The sequence below is a fragment of the Aphanomyces astaci genome (genome assembly GCF_000520075.1).
Source record: "Aphanomyces astaci strain APO3 unplaced genomic scaffold supercont1.34, whole genome shotgun sequence".
Taxonomy (NCBI): Eukaryota; Oomycota; class Saprolegniomycetes; order Saprolegniales; family Verrucalvaceae; genus Aphanomyces; species Aphanomyces astaci.
Window position 1 is genome coordinate 1 of NW_009798297.1, and position 19,046 is coordinate 19,046.

The 19,046-nt window shown below is 54.0% G+C and overlaps 9 protein-coding genes across 12 annotated transcripts; 4 read left to right on the forward strand and 5 right to left on the reverse strand.

Moving 5' to 3' along the window:
• Positions 1 to 906: 906 nt before the first annotated feature.
• Positions 907 to 1,206, reverse strand: H257_11407 (hypothetical protein; the record flags this gene model as incomplete). Its single annotated transcript, XM_009838315.1, has 1 exon — positions 907 to 1,206. A coding segment is annotated over one exon (300 nt), but the record flags the coding sequence as incomplete, so codon positions are not given.
• A 447-nt stretch (positions 1,207 to 1,653) lies between these two features.
• H257_11408 (hypothetical protein) lies at positions 1,654 to 2,582 on the forward strand (the record flags this gene model as incomplete). Its single annotated transcript, XM_009838316.1, has 2 exons — positions 1,654 to 1,989; positions 2,049 to 2,582. The coding sequence occupies 2 exons, from the start codon at positions 1,654 to 1,656 to the stop codon at positions 2,445 to 2,447; spliced, it is 735 nt and encodes a 244-aa protein (XP_009836618.1). The 3' UTR covers positions 2,448 to 2,582.
• On the reverse strand, positions 2,331 to 4,096 carry H257_11409 (hypothetical protein). Its single transcript, XM_009838317.1, has 3 exons — positions 4,015 to 4,096; positions 3,593 to 3,963; positions 2,331 to 3,537 (listed from the first exon to the last, which is right to left on the reverse strand). Exons 2-3 carry the CDS (start codon positions 3,909 to 3,911, stop codon positions 2,573 to 2,575), a joined length of 1,284 nt encoding a protein of 427 aa, XP_009836619.1. The 5' UTR covers positions 3,912 to 3,963; positions 4,015 to 4,096; the 3' UTR covers positions 2,331 to 2,572.
• Positions 4,097 to 5,268: 1,172 nt separating this feature from the next.
• H257_11410 (hypothetical protein) lies at positions 5,269 to 6,939 on the forward strand. Its single transcript, XM_009838318.1, has one exon. It carries the CDS (start codon positions 5,279 to 5,281, stop codon positions 6,341 to 6,343), a length of 1,065 nt encoding a protein of 354 aa, XP_009836620.1. The 5' UTR covers positions 5,269 to 5,278; the 3' UTR covers positions 6,344 to 6,939.
• Positions 5,287 to 6,936, reverse strand: H257_11411 (hypothetical protein). The gene has a single exon (XM_009838319.1). The coding sequence runs from the start codon at positions 6,810 to 6,812 to the stop codon at positions 6,369 to 6,371; it is 444 nt and encodes a 147-aa protein (XP_009836621.1). The 5' UTR covers positions 6,813 to 6,936; the 3' UTR covers positions 5,287 to 6,368.
• Positions 6,940 to 7,134: 195 nt separating the features above from the next.
• H257_11412 (tRNA dimethylallyltransferase) lies at positions 7,135 to 8,797 on the reverse strand. The gene is made up of 6 exons (XM_009838320.1): positions 8,642 to 8,797; positions 8,427 to 8,564; positions 8,260 to 8,379; positions 8,089 to 8,208; positions 7,991 to 8,024; positions 7,135 to 7,934 (listed from the first exon to the last, which is right to left on the reverse strand). The coding sequence occupies exons 1-6, from the start codon at positions 8,762 to 8,764 to the stop codon at positions 7,171 to 7,173; spliced, it is 1,299 nt and encodes a 432-aa protein (XP_009836622.1). The 5' UTR covers positions 8,765 to 8,797; the 3' UTR covers positions 7,135 to 7,170.
• Positions 8,798 to 8,954: 157 nt separating this feature from the next.
• Positions 8,955 to 10,904, forward strand: H257_11413 (hypothetical protein). 4 transcript variants are annotated; one of them, XM_009838324.1, is made up of 6 exons: positions 8,955 to 9,001; positions 9,052 to 9,189; positions 9,242 to 9,958; positions 10,011 to 10,297; positions 10,360 to 10,485; positions 10,540 to 10,878. In XM_009838324.1, the coding sequence occupies exons 1-6, from the start codon at positions 8,972 to 8,974 to the stop codon at positions 10,862 to 10,864; spliced, it is 1,623 nt and encodes a 540-aa protein (XP_009836626.1). In that variant the 5' UTR covers positions 8,955 to 8,971; the 3' UTR covers positions 10,865 to 10,878. The 4 variants fall into 4 exon arrangements, with proteins under 4 accessions (XP_009836626.1, XP_009836624.1, XP_009836625.1 ...); XM_009838322.1 differs by having other exon boundaries at positions 10,011 to 10,485; XM_009838323.1 differs by having other exon boundaries at positions 10,360 to 10,878.
• Positions 10,905 to 10,955: 51 nt separating this feature from the next.
• On the forward strand, positions 10,956 to 15,184 carry H257_11414 (hypothetical protein). Its single transcript, XM_009838325.1, has 9 exons — positions 10,956 to 11,752; positions 11,811 to 11,858; positions 11,945 to 12,024; positions 12,081 to 12,540; positions 12,602 to 13,293; positions 13,348 to 14,146; positions 14,198 to 14,300; positions 14,356 to 14,724; positions 14,786 to 15,184. The coding sequence occupies exons 1-9, from the start codon at positions 10,981 to 10,983 to the stop codon at positions 15,075 to 15,077; spliced, it is 3,615 nt and encodes a 1,204-aa protein (XP_009836627.1). The 5' UTR covers positions 10,956 to 10,980; the 3' UTR covers positions 15,078 to 15,184.
• Positions 15,161 to 18,895, reverse strand: H257_11415 (hypothetical protein). The gene is made up of 10 exons (XM_009838326.1): positions 18,686 to 18,895; positions 18,566 to 18,636; positions 18,462 to 18,513; positions 18,220 to 18,401; positions 17,994 to 18,178; positions 17,809 to 17,941; positions 17,536 to 17,715; positions 17,345 to 17,458; positions 16,766 to 17,180; positions 15,161 to 16,669 (listed from the first exon to the last, which is right to left on the reverse strand). Exons 1-10 carry the CDS (start codon positions 18,843 to 18,845, stop codon positions 15,201 to 15,203), a joined length of 2,961 nt encoding a protein of 986 aa, XP_009836628.1. The 5' UTR covers positions 18,846 to 18,895; the 3' UTR covers positions 15,161 to 15,200.
• Between the last annotated feature and the right edge of the window lie 151 nt (positions 18,896 to 19,046).

Consider the following 19,046-nt stretch of genomic DNA (forward strand, 5'->3'; position numbering starts at 1 on the left):
TGGCGTCGACGTTGGCACGAGTTCCGTTGTGTCCGGGGGCAGCGTGGAAGTTGGCGCGGTTGTGGTGGTTGGATCATTCGTCGTTGAAGATGGCGCGGGTGTGGTGGTGGTCGGTATCTTGGTGTTCGCTGGAGCTCCCGTTGACGTTGGCACAGGTTCAGTCGTGTCGGGGGTCAGCGTGGTGGTTGGCGCGGTTGTGGTCGTTGGATCGTCCGTCGTCGAAGATGGCTCGGGCGTGGTGGTCTTCGTTATCTTGGTGGTCACTGGAGCTGGCGTCGACATTGGCACGGGTTCAGGCATGTCGGGGATCAGCGTGGTGGTTGGTGTGGTATTGGTCGTCGTTGGATCTTCCTTCGTCGAAAATGGCTCAGGCGTGGATGTTGTTGGTGTGGTGGTGCTTTTTGGTGGTGACGTGGACGTTTCTATTCGTTCATCATCAGTGCTGGGAGGATGGGTTGAGTTGGTTCCCGTTTGGGGTATTGTATCTTCTGTTGTAGGAGGTGGCTGTGATTGTGAGTATATTTGGCTGGGATATTCACACTGCCATATACTTGTGGTTGTGCCGCTTTGTTCATTGAGTTGTGATCGAAATGTGCATTGAGCGTCTTCTGGTGCGTGGCATGAGTGGGCCTCTTCACTCCAGGACGGCATGGTATTGTTGCATGGGCTTGGTATTGAAGACGTCGATCCTTTGCTTGGGCATAGAGTTCCTTTTGGCCTACAAAGTCCAGTGCCACCACATAGTTTTGACGTGGAATCTGCCGTAACATCGTAGCTGGTGTCCGAGTCGACAAGAACAGGCCATGTTCCAGGGCTATGTGGTTCTGCAGTTCGTATTACGTTTGAGCACCCCTGGGATGGGAATGTGCATCCCCATGAACCGCCTGATTCAAGACTTCCAGATACCAATGAGCACACGGCGTCTTCTGGGGCAATGCACGTTCTGTTTTGTTCGCTCCACGAGTTGAGATTGGAGTGACAGCCGTCGATGGCAACGTCACCTTGGCGAGGGCATCTGAATCCTCGCGAAGCGCATCCGACTCCGCCGCAAATGTCGTTAAAGTCTGCTGACCAGCCGAAGATCTCGTAGGTGGCGTCATCACAGACTGGAACGTGTTGGAAGGACGCAGGTGGTTTTATTCGGCAGTCCTTCGCTTGAGTTTGGCGGGCGATATGAAGAAGCAGCAACATGAGCGGGCCATTCATTGCAGCATCGACTGCAGCAACGCGCGAATACTTCTTTGTGGAAGGTTTTAGCTTGTGGGGCGCGCAATCCCGACATATGCAAGCTTGAAACCGTGAAACGGTGCCCAATCAGATCTTTAGCACATGGCATCGATACAGTATAGCATGTGTTTGATTGCATGTCGCGGTATCTCTATTGTCGACGGACAATGCTTAAAGTCTTGAGTGAAGCGATTCATGCAGCAGTACAGACAAATGAATACACCTGGACTTGAAGTACTCATTTCTCATTGAAAGGTCTACTATAATAGTACTCGAAGTACTTCGTTCAGAGGTGATGTGTGTGTGCTCACAACCTATAAATAGAATTTTCGAGCAACCTTATTCGTATGTAAACACCTTACACTATTTAGTGAGTATCGTCGTAAGTGCGTTGTGAATAGTGTGTATTTTTCCCACATTACAGTAATGGGAAGGTCGCAGCTCCAATTCCGGACGCGCGGACGCGGTGGTCGAGACGGCAGCAATGGACAGCGTGGCGGTCGGCGAGATGGTCGAAAGGTCGAAACTAAGCCTCTGGAGAGCAATGCGTATCGCTTCGCTGAGGATGAGGACGACGAGGACGACGGATATCACGAAGTAGGAGACGCAGTTGGCGACGGTGCGACTACCAAGCGCAACTTGCGATTTAACCCTGACATTCAGCATCAAACCTTGGGCACGGGGGGTGCCGGACACTTTCAGACAAAGACGATGCGGGAATGGGACGATGGAATCCAAAAGCAGCCATTGGCCATGGCATTGGTAAGAGCGACGTTCTCATTCATTCAATGCATCCTTGTCGCTGTTCATGCCCGTTGCAGGACTTGCATGAGATTGGACGACAGTTGCAAACCGTTGCGCCAGACAAACGGTTCCAAATTGACTCCAAGTATTGCATCGATCTACCCTACAAGGCACAACCGGCCACGGAAGGCCAGACCACGCTGTCGCCGCCGTCGTCACAAATTCCACCGCTGCCCGCCACGAACCTCCCGACTAAACCCTCGAGCTTGACGGCTGCCGCTACTTCGACCGCGCCAGTCCCTCTTGTGGCTGCATCGCATCAAGCGCACACGTCGCCGCAGGTGCCAGTATCGGTCGTTCAAGGGACAACGCCGGCAAAAGCAGTAGTCACGCAAGTGCTACCTCCCCCACAACCTGAAACGCCCGCGCCAGCATGTGAGATTGACGACGAGTTGGACGAACTGCTCAACATGTAGCATTGTGTTGGTTGGCAAGGTGGATCAATGTGACCTTGCTTCGATCGCAGACACAGCCACACGTTGATGTTTGGAATTATACACGCATCTAACAGTTCTACCGAAAACAATTTATCGCTAGTCATTTATAACGCCGACGACGCGACCGCCTGGACGATCTCTGCCATCTTGGACGGGTCGCGCTGCTTGGACACGACTGCCGACAGCAACTTGGCCACGTCCACAAATCGGACTTCCTCGGCGATCTTGTCGCTACTGAACGTCACATGCGACACCATGTGGAACGGGAACATTTCGTTGTTGAAATGGGGCGCCAATTGGTGGAATGGCGAGCTCAGCGCGATGCTGCTCGGGGCGTTGGGACGCAACGACGCTTCAATGTCCCACTTGATCATGGCCTTGTCGTGGGCTTGCCAGTCCGCCGAGAAGTTTTTGATCTTGTAGTTAGAGAACACGCTGGCGGAAATCCGCTTGTTTTCAACGATCACGTCGATGTTGGTCAGTTTCTCGCCCGTGACGCCGTCCACAATGGTGGCGTTCGGGGTCCACACCGACTTGGCCGACGCTTCAAATGACATCATGCCTTCGTTGATGATCGCTTGCACCAGTTGCAACGTGTTCGTTTGCTTTGCGCGGAGCTCCAACAGCGCTTCCTCCGTCATGGCTTTGTTGATTGGGCTGCCGTCGCCCCGACGCATAATTTTGGTCTTGAGCTCGCCGTTTTCCTTCTCCAGCTCGTTGTTCCGGTCTTCCAGAAAGTTCAACCGGTCTTGCTTGCGCTTTCGGCACTTTCGCACGCGTTCGCGGTTCTTTAACCGGCGGCGCGCATCGAGTTCGTCTTGCTTGTCCAAGTTGTCCGAGCCCGGGGAGCTTCCGCCATTGGACATGTTGGAAGAGTGGTGGGCGTTGCTCATCGACGACGACATCTGTTGCTGCTGCTGGCTAGGGTGATGCATCATGGACACTCCGTGGGATGGAGCATTGTGCTGCGCTTGCTGTTGGCTTCGGTTCAAGTATTCGTACATCAGGGGATGCATCATTTCGGGGTTCATGTGTCCTTGATGTTGATCTTGTTTTGCCGACATGGGTTCTACGGACACGACACAGTAAGACTCTAATGTTTCCGCATTGTTGTTGATTTGTACCTTGGTAGCGTCCCTTGAGAATAGATTGGCCTTTTGGGGAATACCCTCCACTTCCCATATGCGGCTGTCCAAATCCCATACCGCCGAGACCGCCGCTGCGAGGGGACAACGGGAATCCGCCGTGTCGGCTCATGTAATCCCGCGGCGTGAATCCTGTGCGAGGAGTGAATCCTGTTCGCGGCGTGAGGCCGGTGGAGAAACGCGGCGTCAATCCCGTCTTGAACGCGCCAAGGGGACCGCAGAAGTCTCGCAGATCGTCCATGCCCAAATTGCGCGGTGAGAGCGACAGGGGTTGATGTTTGTTGTGGTCTTGGTTCATTTGAGAGGATGTGGACAATGACACGGGATTGCGATGGCGGCGACGACAGTACCTACAAGACGCCAGTGTGTTACAACCTCGTGGTCATCCCTTGCGGTGGTACCTTCTGCTCGAAGCGCGTTGCGATCGGGTGCGGCACTCCTGGGGAAATGGGAAATGGGAGGCAGTAACCCGTAACAGGCGTGAGTGCTGCTCAACACTGACTTACAAACGCAATTACCTTCGCCGTAACCAAACGGGGGGACGCGGAGACATTTCATTGGCTGAAATGGTCATTGCCCCACCCCTTGTAGGCCGTGATTATCCGGACAACCCCTCGCATACAAAGAAGCAGATCATGCGGTAAAGATCGCGGATGTATCCGGATAATACTCGGGAGAGAACAGCGTTCAACAATGTGAAGGAGGGGCGACGTCGTCCCACCCGCCCGTTTGTATGGCTTTGTGGTCAGCTTGGGGATCAGTACTAACGACTCCAGGCGGGGGGATATTCCACCAATACAAAGTGAGCGTTGAGGTGTGAAGGACGTGGATTGGCTCAATTTCAAAATCGTACCGACTGGAGCACATGCTAGCAGGGAAAAACGCGTATTTCTTAAGCATGTGCAATACAAGTGTGGGAGATGTGCAACGATGGGAAATACCCTTGGCAACGCAGGGAAAAATCGCAAAATCAGGGAATAACATGGTAACTATTATGAAAATTAATTCACCAAGTGCTAGACATCACGATCGATGGAGTTATAATTCGAATGAAATTATTTCGGGACTGCTGGTTAACATGTACTATGCACTCATCCCCCCAAGCGAATCGGGGCATACCGGTTTTGAATCTCTTGATCTTTCAAATATTTGGGGCAAACTGGTGGGCAACTCCAGACACTTCGAACTTGTGGTGAATTGGTAATGTAACGATCAATTGGACGAGTCGCTGATTGTACTCTGCTCCTTCGCAACGCAACGTACCACAATGAGAGACATCGCATTCTGATGTTCGGAAGATTTCGTTTGGCTCTCGTGCGTTGGTCGGAGTAGAGGTCTGTCCATGCATTCCATCGACCAATGTTACTACTACCGTACTGGTACACGTATTTACAGTTCAAATTGCATCAAACTGTAAATTTATGTAAATTTATACATGAACAAAGCCAAACATGGACTTCCCTTCGTTCATTCGGCAGTGCAAAACGCGCCCCCTTGCTTTTTCTAGGCTATGTACCTGCAATGCACTACCTAGCGCCTGTCGGTTCGCTTTTGCTGATCCACTTTGGTAATTGTTGAGGATAAAAAGTCCTCTTTCGGTAACAACACCGTTTCGGATAGGATTTCAGTGGGCCAATCAAAGCTCGTGACTTGGGCAAAATCATAATGCTACGGTTGGCATTCAAACGGCGCCTTCAGGCATGGATGTCCACGGCAACCCATACGACTCATTGTGTACCGTTAAGCACAAGAGCATCCGACGACATTGTAGTCTTGGATTTGAAGAAACAGCGAGCACCCAGAAACGTGTTGGTTGTCGGCGACGGGAACTTTTCCTATTCCAAGGCGCTCGCTGGCGCATTCATCCGTGAAGGCATTACACCAACGACCATCATTGCCACGTCGCTTGACACACAAAATGAGATCGACACGATGTACCCAGGGGCGTCTTCCTCCATATCGGCATTGAAAGCTGCTGGTGCACGAGTACTTCACGGTGTGAACGCCACCTCTCTCGGGGCTCACAAAGCCTCCTTTGGCGTGCATTCTGGTTTTGATCGCATTGTGTTCAACTTTCCACATTTCGCCGAAGGTGGTAACACGCGCAACAAGATCAGCAAGCACCGGACGTTGCTCACCGAGTTCTTCCAAAGCTGTCAGTCTGTTTTGGCTCCGCATGGTCAAATTTGGGTCGCTCTGTGTCAAGGTCAAGGTGGATCGCCTGCTGACACCCTCAAGCGAAACGAAGGCGACACGTGGCAGGTCGTTCCATGTGCTGCGGCGGGTCAAATGATCCTCCTAGACGTGGTGTCGTTCCCCTACGCAGAGTTGTCGCTGCTGGGGTACCATAGTGTTGGGTATCGGCTGCAAGACCGTGCATTTCACTCGGAAGGCGGCCTCATCCACATATTTGGCCCAGAATCACCCAGTACTGGCAAACCAGCGCGATTCGCTCAATCGTGGACTCGTCACATCAGTTTCTGGCGGGGCGATGGCTACTCCCTGGACGCGTTGCAAGTTGCACTTCAACACGTGCTTGGGCCAGGCGTCGACATTGCCTTGACCCTGCATGACACGTATCACTGCAACAAGACGAATCATACGTCCTTGACGTTCCATGTTACGTTCGAGTCACGGGTGCACAACTTTTCGCGGCAGCGACTCAACGACATTGTTCACGTCATTGCACAAAAGTTGGCCGTGCTGGACGTGGGAATTGTGCGCAGCTGAATTCCTCGTTCAATAGAAGTTTTGATTACAGGCTTAGTCCTCCGGCGTACAAGACGAGATTGCCAATGTTGCCAACCAAATGCATGGTCATGTGCCAGCGCGACGACACGTCCTTGTTCGGCGCTGCCCGAGCTTGCGAGTAGCAGTAGAGCGTCTTTAGCACAAAGCCATAATACACAACCTGATGCGACGACGACGCACACCATAGCGATCTGTAGATGTGATAGGCAAAGCCAAAGAAGACGGCGGAAATGTCCATGTTCCGTCGCCAGCCATGGATGGGATGGCGCCAGTAGTTGAGCGACGTGAGGAGAACAAGCAACGTCATGCTACAGCAAATCCATAGATCATACTGCGCGGCGGAATAAACTGAGAACGCGGTGAGCCAGGACGAGCGGAAGAGTCGCGTAGAATATTGCGGTGGCAACACAAGCGCCGTCGACGTTGCATTGTTGGTGCTCCTGGACATGTTGGCGAGCGAGTAAAATGGCCGATCAGCCCGACACGCCCGTGAAAGGAACGTTGATTGGTTCGGCCCAGCCTTCGAACCGTCACGGCCAGCGTGCGTGTTTGAGACAAATCGGTCACTGAAGCAAATAACGTACGTTTTAATCAGATTTTGGGGAAGTCACTTGAGTTCAAGATAACGACACCGAAATATGCTATTCTTTCTATGGGGAGATTGAATGCAAGTTACAGGAATGTGGACTTTTGTCGTTTTTATTAGTTTCGTTTTCGTTTTCATGCCAGAAGTCGTCAGCTTTCATTCACGATAGATATTGGTAATGCTATCGGGGGGTTGTAATGATACTTATTCACCAGACTTGTTATTCTTTGTCTACGCCGCTGGTCAGTTGGTCACTTGCGTTCTTGTCTTTGGCTTTTTTGGGCGGCGGACGTTCAAACAGTTGCCCAGTTTCAAGCAACCGCAGGCGTTTCATGTGAAACCGATGGCTTTTGGATCTCAAGTGCTCGTGCCACTGAACCAGCCCGACGAATTCTCGGTTCCCGCAGGGTTCACACATATTCTTGACCTTCTTGGTGCCGTTTTCGCCGTCCACTTGGCTGATGCAGGCTGGCACAGGACTCGGGTCATTCCGGAGGAAGGCAGACACAATGGACATGGCTGGCGTCGTCACATTCACTGGCCACTGCGCCACATCGGTGGTGTCCAGCTTGTAGACAGGAATGTTGCGCGGTACGATTCGATTTCGAATCCACGTGATCTGGCGCTTGGCGTATTGCCGCGTGCCAACTTTAAGCTGCTCAATGCACTCGGCCAACACCGTGGTGGTGTCGGGGCTTCCTTCCTCTTTGGCCTTCAAGTACGGCTGGAACTCTTTGAATCCAATGGCTTGCGAGATGCCTTTGAGCCCGAGGGCGATCGGTGATGCTGCCAAGTGGTGTTGGATGTTGTCCATCAATGCTTCGATTTCTGGAACGAGGCCATCTTGAACCATGTTGTCAACTCTGGCATCCAACCGTTGCGCCAGCACTGACCGGTCACAGTCCACCCACAACATGCACGCGTCAAACAGTGTCTCATCATTCTCGCCAACTTGCTTAGCAATCCAGTCACTGTGCTTGGTGCCTACGTAAGCAACGTGTAAGCGTGGCTATGACTGGTAGTGTGTAGAGCTTCCACACCTGTTTGGTAAAACACTTCTAAGCTGCGTTGGACCTACGAACACGATTCTAATGTCAGTCTCTCGCTACATGTTGGGTTGGTGGTGGTACACTTCTACCCGTCGAACGTCTCTGGAATGCAAGCGCTGTGCCATGTCTGGGTCCACTTGCAGCAGCGCTTGGTACGCTTCATCAGGGTTTGAGGGGATACTCGTACTGGTGGCAGATGCAGTAGTCTCCTACGCATATACACGGCATTCAAAGTACAATGGCATAAAAGGTTGCCATACATCGCCATTTGCTCCAGGCGCGTCTTCGATGAGCTGGGCTTTCCACAAGATGGATTGGGTGTAGTACATTGTGCCGCCGACAATCACGGGTACCTTTCCTCGTGCAAGGATGTCGTTGATCTAAATCCAATGAATTTAGGCGTGATAGAGTGAACAACTGTACGTACCGTCTCCATGGCCAACGCTTTGAATTCGATCACAGTGCATTCGTCAACAGGGTCCATGCAGCTAAGGAGATGATGCTTTACACCTTGCATCTCTTCTAGCGTGGCCTTTGCAGTGGCGATGTCGAGCCCGCGGTACATCTGCATGATACAGTGCAGACAAGGTCATGTCGTAACAAGCTCGTGGCATCATCAGCAAGGATAAGGTGACCAGGTACCTGCATAGCATCCGAGTTCACGATCTCTCCATTAAACGCCTTGGCCAGTTCCACCGACAGCTTTGTCTTGCCCGCGCCAGTAGTTCCGACGACCACAAGGATTTTTTGCAGCGCTTTGTTCATTGCCACTTCAAGTGTTGGTCGACAATAATGTCCATTTGGAAAATGGTGGAATTTGGTTTGAATTTAAACCATTCTTCATCTAAATACCTAATTGGGGCAATACATTTTGAAAGCACGTTCTTAATTAAGATAAACAATTCGTTTATTTAGGTTTAGAATTCCTTTGATTGGACATTGCAATCGCAGCACCATCGCTGTTCTGCCACGATGAGCAAGCCGGCTGTGAAGAAGCCCAAGGCACGAACTAACCATTCCATAAGCTCAATGATGTTAACATGTGTACGTAGAATCCTGAACTGCCGACGAGGTACTTGTACGTGGCCAATTGCACCGTGGGAGGCACCTATGGAGTTGGCGAACAAGCCATCTTGTCCGCCTTTGGTGCATTCGGCTCGGTTACGGATGTCTATTCACAAGACGACAAGGTTCGGCATCAAATCGTATGAAAGCTGGCGACCTTAACATTCCTATCATTAGGGCTACATCTTGGTGACCTTCGAGGAGGTGGCCGCAGCGGCTCGTGCGCGGGAAGCTATGTCTGGCCGCGACGACTTGAGCGGCCGCAAACTGTTTGTACAGTTTTCCGACGAAGCGCCGCCCCCTTCTTCGTTGTCGACGTCCTTGTCGTGTACTTCCACGACAGCCCAGGTGGTGATTCCTGGGCTCTCGATCATCGAAGGCTTTGTGTCGCCTGCAGAAGAAGCCGCTCTCATCCACGCCGTCGATGCCCAGCCGTTCGAAGAGTCCATTCAGCGACGGGTTCAGCATTATGGCTTTGCGTTCCGCTACGACACTCGCGACGTGGATATCAAGTCGCCGTTGGGACCCATGCCTGGCTTTTGCACGTCGGTGGTAACGACGTTGGCGGCCGTGCGACCTGACATCGCCCCGCCCAACCAAATCACAGTCAACGAGTACGTGGCAGGCCAAGGCATCGCGCCGCATGTGGACACGCCAGGGGTGTTCACCGAGTACATTGCGTCGCTGTCTCTGGGCTGCGACATCGTCATGGACTTTCGTCTGGTGTCCAACCCACAGATCGTCAAGCATGTGCATCTGAAGCGCGGGTCCATGTGTCTGATGGTCGGGGAGGCGCGGTACCTCTGGAAGCACGGCATTGCGTACCGAAAGCATGATCTCGTGCAAGGGATAGTGCTCGAGCGCGGTCGGAGGCTGTCGCTGACCCTTCGCAGGGTACGTGTAATTTGCCAGATAGACACAACATGATGGACAAGGTGATATGCAGGTTGTGCTGGGCGGCTGCGACGACGTTCAGACCGTTGAGAGCGTGCAGAAGCCGAGCGCGGTGGAGCTGGAGCACGTGCATGGAGTGTACGATAGCATCGCTTCCCACTTCAGCCACACGCGGCACCATCCGTGGCCGCTCGTGGCGACGTTCTTGGGGGCTTTGGCTCCGGGGTCGTTGGTCGCCGACGTTGGTTGCGGCAATGGCAAGTACTTGGGGGTGAACAACCAGCTCATGATGATCGGCTCGGACCGAAGCATTCCTCTGCTTACAGTTTGCGCCAAGCGGTAGGTGAAGTCCCTCGACCGAATGCTCGTGGGTTGATGATGCTTGGTCGTATATGTTGCAGAGCGCATGAAGTGTTTGGGTGCGACGGACTGGCGGTTCCGCTGCGCACTGGTGCGTTCGATGCAGCCATTTGCATCGCAGTGCTGCACCATATGTCGACGATTGAGCATCGATTGCAAATCTTGCGGTAATGTTACATTGATTGTCCGCTGATGTGTGATTGATAACGAGGTGGTGGCAGGGAATTGGCACGGATAGTGCATGTAGGTGGCCAAATCTACTTGGTAGCATGGGCGTTCGAGCAAGACGAGCTGTCCAAGCGCAAGTTCGAGTCCCAAGACGTCATGGTCGAGTGGAAGCTGCAGCAAAAGTACATTGACGTCAACGAACCCGTCCCTGCACACGTGCAAATGGACAACGATCGCAAGTGGGCCGTGTACCAGCGGTACTGCCACGTGTACAAAGACTTGGAGCTGGAGATGCTTGTGCGGCAAGTACCTGGACTGGTCGTGGCCAAAGTAGAAATGATGCGCTCCAACTGGTGCTTAACCATTCAACGAGTCTGACTATGACATTCACATCTTTCGTGTTGTGAGTCAATTCCGGAAACCCCTTGCCCTTGGTATCCGGATGAACGGCCGTTTCTCGTTGACCCAAGAAAGATTGCATATTCGCGGGAGCAATGTCGTCCTTCGATGACATCTTCGGTGATTCCAGCGACATGATGAGTGCTCCGACGACCGATTCCGTCAACGCCAATGCATCTATCTCCCTTGAAAGCTTGGGTCTCGATGACTTGAATCTTGGGGATACCAAACCATCAACCCAACCGCAACCAACAACAAGCTCTGCTACAACCGAGGACCCTTCGGACTTTTTGGACTGGCTCGATCAAAAGCCATCCGTCAAAGCATCAGACGAACTCGTGGTCTCGATAGAGAAGACGCAAGCAATCTCCGACGCGGACATGTTCTCACTGGACGACGATACACCTATCACCACGCCGACAACAGTGGTGGCGACACCAATGGCACCTCCGGGAAATCCATTCGCCGCTCCCATTTCCACCAACGTCGCAACGACAGCATCATCATTGACACCTACTCCCATGACACCACTTCCAGTGACTGTCGTGCAAGCAGGGGCGAATGCGTTTTCAGTACCGCCACCCATGCCAGCCCCTTCCACCAAGCAACCCACTCCCCAGCATTTATCCAACAAGTCCGAAACATCGCAATCCGCAAAGTCCCTTCCCCACTCTAACTCGAACGCGCCCTTGGCGGTCGGGCTCCCACCTTCCAATCACGCAAGTGTCACTCCACCTTCCGTCATTGACGTATCCACCCGTGAATCAACGCCGCTACCGCACTCTGTCCCGCGAGTGGATTCAGTACAAGACGGGTCAAAGCACAGCTCGTTTGATGCCTTTACGAGCCAACACTCGACTGAATCGGGTATCCTCTTCGCATTTTCACTCCATATATGAAGCTCATCGTGCGGTAAACATTCTAGGCCAGGACCCTTCTATGCAGCCCAGTGATGACACTATCAAGGCCAACGGTATGTCCTCTAGGCTTTCATTTCCACACTTGCATTAAAATACAGTTCATCATCGCAATCAATTCTTCACCGCCGACGTATTCTAGATCACTTGCGGGCCACATACCGTCAAGCAAATAAAATCCCTGCCGCCGAACGCTTACATGCGTGGACTGTGTTGTTGGAGGTAATTCTTCAAGTCTGCACATGTATGCACACCCACCTACAATGATGCCAATCCAGGCCAAACCGCTGGACCCAGCGCCATCGTCTTCGGCCGCTTCTTTGACAGACGAGACCAAGAAGGATGTGTTGGCCAGCTGCGCTCTCTTGTTTGGCGACGGTGCGTTTTGCAACGTCCTCAAGCAAGAAGGTGTCCCGCTGGACAGTGCGCGTTTGACCATGTCCGACAGTGTCGAGCATCTGCTGCGGGCCCTGGTGGCACGCCACAAGCTGCCAGCGACACCGTCGATCAAACTGGGCTCGCTCTTCACGCCTCTCCTGGCCCTGACCAGCGCCGACCCCCAACGCCCAGACGTGTTTGGTGTCATGGACGCCGTCCTCGCCCGCCTCGTGCCGTCGCTGCATGTGTCCACGGCCGTGGTGGCCGACGCCCGTCGACCGCTCGTGAAGCTTCTCGTGCTGTACCATGACCCGACGATTGCTTTGCATTTGGACCACACATTGCCCCACTGGAGCGACAGTACGTTGGGTTCGTAGTATATATATTGGTGTGAGATGATGAGATGCTTGGGACTGAGTAGGTCGGTCGGGCATATTGCCAGACTCGTGGCTGGCGTCGCTCTTCGAGGGCACGGACCACACCAACACGATCCCGCTGCCCTCGTTAAGCAACATTTGGGACTGCCTCATCGTCAACGCGAGTGCCACGTACCCGTCCATCGTCGGGGTGTTTGTCGTGTTGCATGCGATCTTGCAGTCCAAGAAACGGCTGCTGAGCTTGACCAACTCGACGTCGCTGCAGTCGGTCATGACGCAGCTACTGGTGGAGACGCTGAGTCAGTCGCCCCCTCAGCTGATGCAGCAGGTTCAAGCGTTGATCGACAAGACGCCGTTCTCGTTCTGCACCAAGCTGTGCGATGCTGGCATGGAGCCACCGAGTGAAAAGCCTGCGAGCCGCACCAACTCGTTGTCCAATGTGACAACGTCTCCCCGCACTGATAGCAAGGAGAAGCTGTCGACAACCGGCGGTCCTAGCATGGCCAAGTTTGGGGCGAGTTTGAGCTCCATGAACTCGAAATTCTTTGCCGGGGCGTCGAAATTGACAGCCAGTATGATGAAAAGCGAGTCAGACAAGACTAGTGCGGGGAACGGATCCAGCCGCAGCGACAGTTTCCATTTGGAATCCATTGCCGTGTACTTTAGCATGACCATCTCGGCGTGCGAAGTGATTCCGTCCGTGTTTCGAGGGTTCAAGTCGTCGTGCACGGAAAAGGTACACGTCGCTAGCGTGTTCACGTTGTCCAGTTGTATGACTGGCAAGGCGTAGATTCGGTACTTTGTCGTCGACTGCCGCCCGCAAGAGTACCTCGAGCACGGTCGGATTCCTACGTCGTTTGCATTCAATTCGGAATCGCTCGTGGACCCGGCAGCGTTTGACAGCGTCATGGAGACATTGGAACCCATCAAGTCGTCGGTGCATATTTGCATCATGGGGCACGGCTACGCCCGGCACGCCAACCACATGGTGAAGGACCTGAACATCCCCAAGTCGCTCGTGGCGGACATGCTGGCAAAGGACGCCGCGCAAACCAATGACGCGGTGCTGTTTCTCGCCAAACGGGGGTTTCCCTACGTGTCGGTGATCGAAGGCGGGTACGCGTCCACGCACCGGTTCCTGACCAAGTCGCGGCTGTTTGCGCTGTCCGACTTGACCGACCACGACCCGAAAGGATGCACGCTGTGTCAGCAAGATGCGGCGCTGAAAGCGCGGGGCCGTGCGTCGTCGGTAAGCCATCTCTCGGACGAAGAAGACGAGTACATCCAGCGCACCGAAGGAGGGGTGTGCCTCGGTCGATTTGGCCCAGACGGCCGAAAGAAACGCGACTCACATTTGTCGTCGTCGACGTCGTCGGGAGGACGCGCGTCGCCGGCGTCGACGTACTTTAACAGCATGACCAACGTGTTGAAAGATTCGACGAAAACGATGGCAGCAGTGAGCAGCAAGACGCTCAAAGCCGTGCCCGGATCGGACAAGATGACAGACGCCCTCAAAGACTCGCGCAATTGGATGCTCAAGAAAACCGAGTCGATCCACTTGAACGACGTGTCAACGTCCATGACGACAGGTCACGAACAACCTGACAAAAATAAACAAGTTGTGAAATAAATCCCTCTAGGTATGCGATCGGTCGTGGACGTGGCGGCCAACCCCGGGACCATGCTGAAAAAGGCGGCGAATTCGTTTGCGTCGACGTTGGGCAACGCTGAGCCGCCCATGATGTACGTACACTCGTCCTTGGAGGATGTTATTTATGTTTTGATATGGGGAGAGTAGGTCGCCGACGTCGGCTGGTTCGGCCCCTGTTGTGGTGGCGGCGGCGGCTCAGAGCACGTCGTCGTTATCGAACGCCAAGAAACAACCCTATTCCAAGGCCAAGGAAGCCGTGTTTTCCATCGACGACGACGACGAAGACGACGAGCCCGACTCGTTTATGGGCGAGGCGGGCACCGACGGACCAGATCATATCGGCGGCAGCATTGCCGCACCAAGCGCCGCCATACACGCAGTGGCCAAGCACGGCGTCCAGTCGTTGAAGAAAGGGATGCAGATCCGCATGGGAGACCTCCTTCCCCTCGTGTCGTCGCCGTTGTTTTCATGCTACAAGAAGAAAGCCCGGGGCACCGAAACGCTGATGCTACCCCGGTACTTTACTATATGGCCTTGTTGAGTCGCCACAGTCTCACTCACGGGTGTCTTGGTGTAGCCACGTCGTGATTGCAGAAGACCACATCGTCGTGCTCAAGGCGGACAAGGTCCAGGACGCCATGAGCTGGGTGCGGTCGTGCCACCACCTGAGCCACATTGCACGCATGACGTGCATGAAGAAGAACGCGCTCATGGTGACGTTCTACCTCAGCTTTGACGGCAAACAAAAGCAAAAAGCGTACGAAGTGCAGCAGCGCGACGCGCTGATCAAGGTCGTGAGGACATCCATGGAGTTGCTCGCGGCGCAGAAAGAAGGCGACGACGACAACGACGACGGCATCCATGCTTAATTTCAGCTCGCCCCCCCCCTCACTTCTAGACTTTGAATTTCGTCTCGAAATAAGCCAAGTGTATGTGCTAGACAGGCATACAACGAATACATACATTTACACGTTATACACGAGTTGGCAGCCTTAGGCCGCGCGAACTGACGTTGTCCCGCGCCGTTTGGATCGCGGCTTGTGCTGCGAAGCGCCACCATGTCGCCGAACATGGGCGTACTCTTCGGCTTGCAATTTCCTGGCGAATTCCATGTCTTGGGCAACCAACGCATCGACGTGGTGCTTTTCGTCCAGTTCAATCGATTGGATGTCCATGAGGTTGACGTTCTCAATGTGACAGAGTCCCCACTGGTTCTTCTTGAGGTTCCACGTGTGCTTGACCTGGACGACTTCGGCGGCTTGAATGGCCGTGAGGGAGTGGGTTGACGTCGTCGCAGCCGCCTGGTGCCACGGCGTGTGGGGCTGTGCTTTGTCGTTGGTTGCTTTCTTAGATCTGCGACAGGGTTTCATAAAACTTTCCAAGCTGAAAGCCCCCGTCGCACTAGCATTCCCTCCACTCGCCATGGGACCCGATGCCGGACTTGCAGATGCTCGGGGGGGCAATTTCATGGGCGGGGGCTGCGACGGAGGGGCCGCCCATGACATCATTGGGGACGGGGAACGCCCGGATCTCGCGTGTGGAACCACCGACGGGGTCATTGGCTTGGCTGCTTGGGCGTCTAAGAACGAGTTCAACGGGACAAACTTGGCTCGGCTCTTGCGCTGATGAGTCGGTTTCGTTTCCTCGAGCGTCGCTACTGGTCTTGATGACTCCAAAGTTGTTGTAGTACTTTCGTCCATGCGCGCGGGTTTAGACTGGGGGACGGCTGGGGTTGGTACCGTACATCGTTTGTCTTGCTCGAACGGCAGAGGTAATAGCTGCGTTGATTGCTTCAGATTGGATTCCTTGCCACCAGCGATCGACTTTGCCGCGAATGCAGGTCGCATGGCAGGGCTACCCCGAGCCACCGCGTTGGGTTGTGGCAGCTGCTCATTTAATTCGAGGATTTGCCGAAGCAGATCAGGCTTTCGCTTGAGCTTGGCCTTTTGGGCATCGGTGGGGGACACGACCAGTTCGAGTTGTCCAAGCTGGTCCAGTCGTTTCTGCAGCGACCGGAGCTTCTTTTCCACGTCCTTTTTGACGGGAATCTCCGCCGCCGCCCTCAATGGTACTACCTTGCGGGGTACGTCCCGCTGGATCATCTGCCGCTGTTGGCTGACTTGATCAGTCAGCTCAATCGGCCAGTCCTCTGCATTCCGAGTCATCTCCAACACTGCGTCCAAGTTTAGCGCAACAAACTGCCGACACATGGTCTTGAGCGCCGCCATGTCGAGTAGGTCCGCCTTGGCATAGAGCGTCACCACCGTTTGCAGCGACACTTGCTGACGAAGCACGTGCTGGCATCTGTCCACGAGCGTGTCGTGACCAACACTCTGATCCAGCATCGGGCGGCGCGGCGTCACCAGCACCGCATGGTGGTGTGGTCCGGCTACGACCGCTTGGGCTTGTTTCATGTTGGCTACTCGTTTCGGCGTCGGCAGCCAGTTGCGGCCTTCGTGGCCTATCACATGCACACACACACCACCATCACATGTGTAACCACAGCCGTGCATGTTCGCATCACGCGCTCGAAAGGGTATAATATATGTATATATACCTAGCGTGCCACAGCCCCAAGTGTAGACATCCCCGGACGCCACCACGACGGCACAGTGCTCTTTGGCGGCAGCGATGGATGTGGCGCGGTCGGTCAGCGGCACGAGGTTCCGTCCGTTGGCCGCGAGGGGGTTGGGGCCGTGCCCCCATACGTAAACATTGCCGACGGCGCAGAGTCCGATGGAATGCAGCGGCGCGCACGAAATGTCGACAATGCTGATGGGGTACTGCTGCACGCGCGGCAGCCACACGTTTTGATGCAACAGGCGAAGGGTTTCGTCGCGCGAATGGTGGCGCAGCAGCACTTGGGACGGAAAGTACCCGCCCATACCCCACTGCCACACTTGGCCCTGGGGTAGTCGGTCGTCTTTGGCCACTTGCAGCACCACGCACGTGTGGTGGCACGACACTGCAATCTACAAAAACTGTCTGTGACTATATATATATATATATATATACATCATTTGCATAAAGTAGGGAAATCCATGGCACACAACAACATCATGCATGCATATACCATCACTTTCACAGCGTAGTAGTGACGTTATCAAGCGACGTAGAATCACGTCAGATGACGTACTTTGGTAGCCACGACGGACGTGGCGTCTGTCGGAACGGCCGGATTCGCGTGGTGCGGTAGCAACGAGTCGACCCGTTTCGGCGTATGCAGCGCTTGGTCCGTTCCAAACCCTTCCTAACCACATATCATGACTTGTCAGACTGTCCATGCCATCACTTGATGATTGATGCCAAGTCCAAATTCATGCATACCTTGCGGCCCAGTTGCCCCTTCTTGTTGCTTCCCCACGTAAACACTTGTCCGTTCGAGGTGACTACGCCCGAGTGAGTGCTCGCGGCGGCGATGTCCACTACGACTTCGCCTTTCAATCCGTCAATGCGCTTAGGGGATAAACGACTGGCAGCACACGTTTGCTTGGCAGGGAACCCGAGCTGTATCCATAGTTCCATCGTTCAGATTCAGAATTAATGTACAATACAATATCAAAGTCAATTTTGCATAGCTATGGAGAAGGTCTGGGGTACCTGGCCAAAGCTGTTGGAGCCCCATGAAAACACTTGGCCTGTGGACGTCAGAGCCAACGAATGGTTCTCGCCCGCCGAGGCCTTGACCACAATGCGATGGTTGGGGAAATGCAGCTGCACTGGATGGATGCAACTACAAACACGTGAGCTGACAAATCAACCAGAACTTCTTGGGGGGGTGTTACTTGAATTCAGCGCCAGTGCCTAAGCGCCCTCCCTTGCCGAATCCCCACGAGTAGCACCGACCAGCTGACGACACGGCTAGCGTGTGGTACGAGGCCGCAGACACGTGCGACAGGACCACGCCAGGGGCAAACTTGACGCGGCGGGGGGTGCATTGCTCATCGCCATGGGGCAAGTGGTACCCGAGCTGACAGGCCACATCAAATACGGAGGATCTTAAGCATGTACCTGAAAGTCTACTTTGCCAAACGTGTACACTTCACCCTCGACAGGTGACGATGTGTCGGTGGTTGGGCGTTGCAGACGCCATGAAAGCAGGTCCAAAGGCGACAACCTGTCGTGGGCCAGTGGACATTTGACCGATTCCTCGACGTTCAAGATCGCTCCGCCGTTCAGAAGCAGCAGTGATGCTGGATAATACATGTGACGGCAATGCGCAATGGACTCTCAAGGCAATTTGGGGGACATACCGTTGATGTGGCCGTGGAGAAAGCTACGATGCAGCGCCGAGTACCCGGACTCCTATGCAGTGGTTGGCTCAAAGTGTACTAGCCACTATAGGCCGCTCGATTACCTTGTCTTGGGTATTGGGGTCTGCCCCGTGGCGCAAGAGGAGGTCCACGAGGCCGTCCAAGCCACGACTCGCTACAAGGCATGTGACCAGGTTGCTGATTTCGTCAGTGGTCGAGCTTACCAGCGATATGTAATGGCGTCTCGCCCATGCTGTTGCGCTCGTCGACTGGGACCTCGCCCTCCTGGAGCAAGTATTCCACCGCCTCAAAATTGTTCTCTCGGACCGCCCTCCACACGTCCATGGACACACCATCACCTGCATCCTGTGGTCCCGCCATCATATCCGTCACACTGGTACGAGGCCACGTCGGTGAATTATTCCATTCGGCGAGATGCTTCAAGAATTATCATGTGGGTTTTCTGGTGTATACGCACCAAATCCATCGTTTCAGCACCAAGCGTAGGTGCGTCTTTCGCTTCATTGGCACTCATAACGTTAGTCCTACAGGATGATGTCTTCAAGGAGCCATAACATGCAAGAC

What these genes read in the sequence shown, in the direction of transcription:
- H257_11409 (XM_009838317.1), bottom strand. Translation starts at nt 3,911, where the DNA reads ATGAACCAAGACCACAACAAACATCAACCCCTGTCGCTCTCACCGCGC. An exon ending in TCTCAAGGGACGCTACCAAG is followed by an intron (nt 3,538 to 3,592) that starts GTACAAATCAAC and finishes TCGTGTCCGTAG; the next exon opens with AACCCATGTCGGCAAAACAA.
- H257_11410 (XM_009838318.1), top strand. Translation starts at nt 5,279, where the DNA reads ATGCTACGGTTGGCATTCAAACGGCGCCTTCAGGCATGGATGTCCACG.
- H257_11411 (XM_009838319.1), bottom strand. Translation starts at nt 6,812, where the DNA reads ATGTCCAGGAGCACCAACAATGCAACGTCGACGGCGCTTGTGTTGCCA.
- H257_11412 (XM_009838320.1), bottom strand. Translation starts at nt 8,764, where the DNA reads ATGAACAAAGCGCTGCAAAAAATCCTTGTGGTCGTCGGAACTACTGGC. An exon ending in CGCCTGGAGCAAATGGCGAT is followed by an intron (nt 8,209 to 8,259) that starts GTATGGCAACCT and finishes GTATATGCGTAG; the next exon opens with GAGACTACTGCATCTGCCAC. An exon ending in ATTCCAGAGACGTTCGACGG is followed by an intron (nt 8,025 to 8,088) that starts GTAGAAGTGTAC and finishes TCGTGTTCGTAG; the next exon opens with GTCCAACGCAGCTTAGAAGT.
- H257_11413 (XM_009838324.1), top strand. Translation starts at nt 8,972, where the DNA reads ATGAGCAAGCCGGCTGTGAAGAAGCCCAAG. An exon ending in CGGCTGTGAAGAAGCCCAAG is followed by an intron (nt 9,002 to 9,051) that starts GCACGAACTAAC and finishes ATGTGTACGTAG; the next exon opens with AATCCTGAACTGCCGACGAG. An exon ending in TCTATTCACAAGACGACAAG is followed by an intron (nt 9,190 to 9,241) that starts GTTCGGCATCAA and finishes TCCTATCATTAG; the next exon opens with GGCTACATCTTGGTGACCTT.
- H257_11414 (XM_009838325.1), top strand. Translation starts at nt 10,981, where the DNA reads ATGTCGTCCTTCGATGACATCTTCGGTGATTCCAGCGACATGATGAGT. An exon ending in GTCAACGTCCATGACGACAG is followed by an intron (nt 14,147 to 14,197) that starts GTCACGAACAAC and finishes AAATCCCTCTAG; the next exon opens with GTATGCGATCGGTCGTGGAC. An exon ending in AACGCTGAGCCGCCCATGAT is followed by an intron (nt 14,301 to 14,355) that starts GTACGTACACTC and finishes TGGGGAGAGTAG; the next exon opens with GTCGCCGACGTCGGCTGGTT.
- H257_11415 (XM_009838326.1), bottom strand. Translation starts at nt 18,845, where the DNA reads ATGATGGCGGGACCACAGGATGCAGGTGATGGTGTGTCCATGGACGTG. An exon ending in TCTCCACGGCCACATCAACG is followed by an intron (nt 18,402 to 18,461) that starts GTATGTCCCCCA and finishes TGTATTATCCAG; the next exon opens with CATCACTGCTGCTTCTGAAC. An exon ending in TTGGGGCTGTGGCACGCTAG is followed by an intron (nt 16,670 to 16,765) that starts GTATATATACAT and finishes TGCATGTGATAG; the next exon opens with GCCACGAAGGCCGCAACTGG.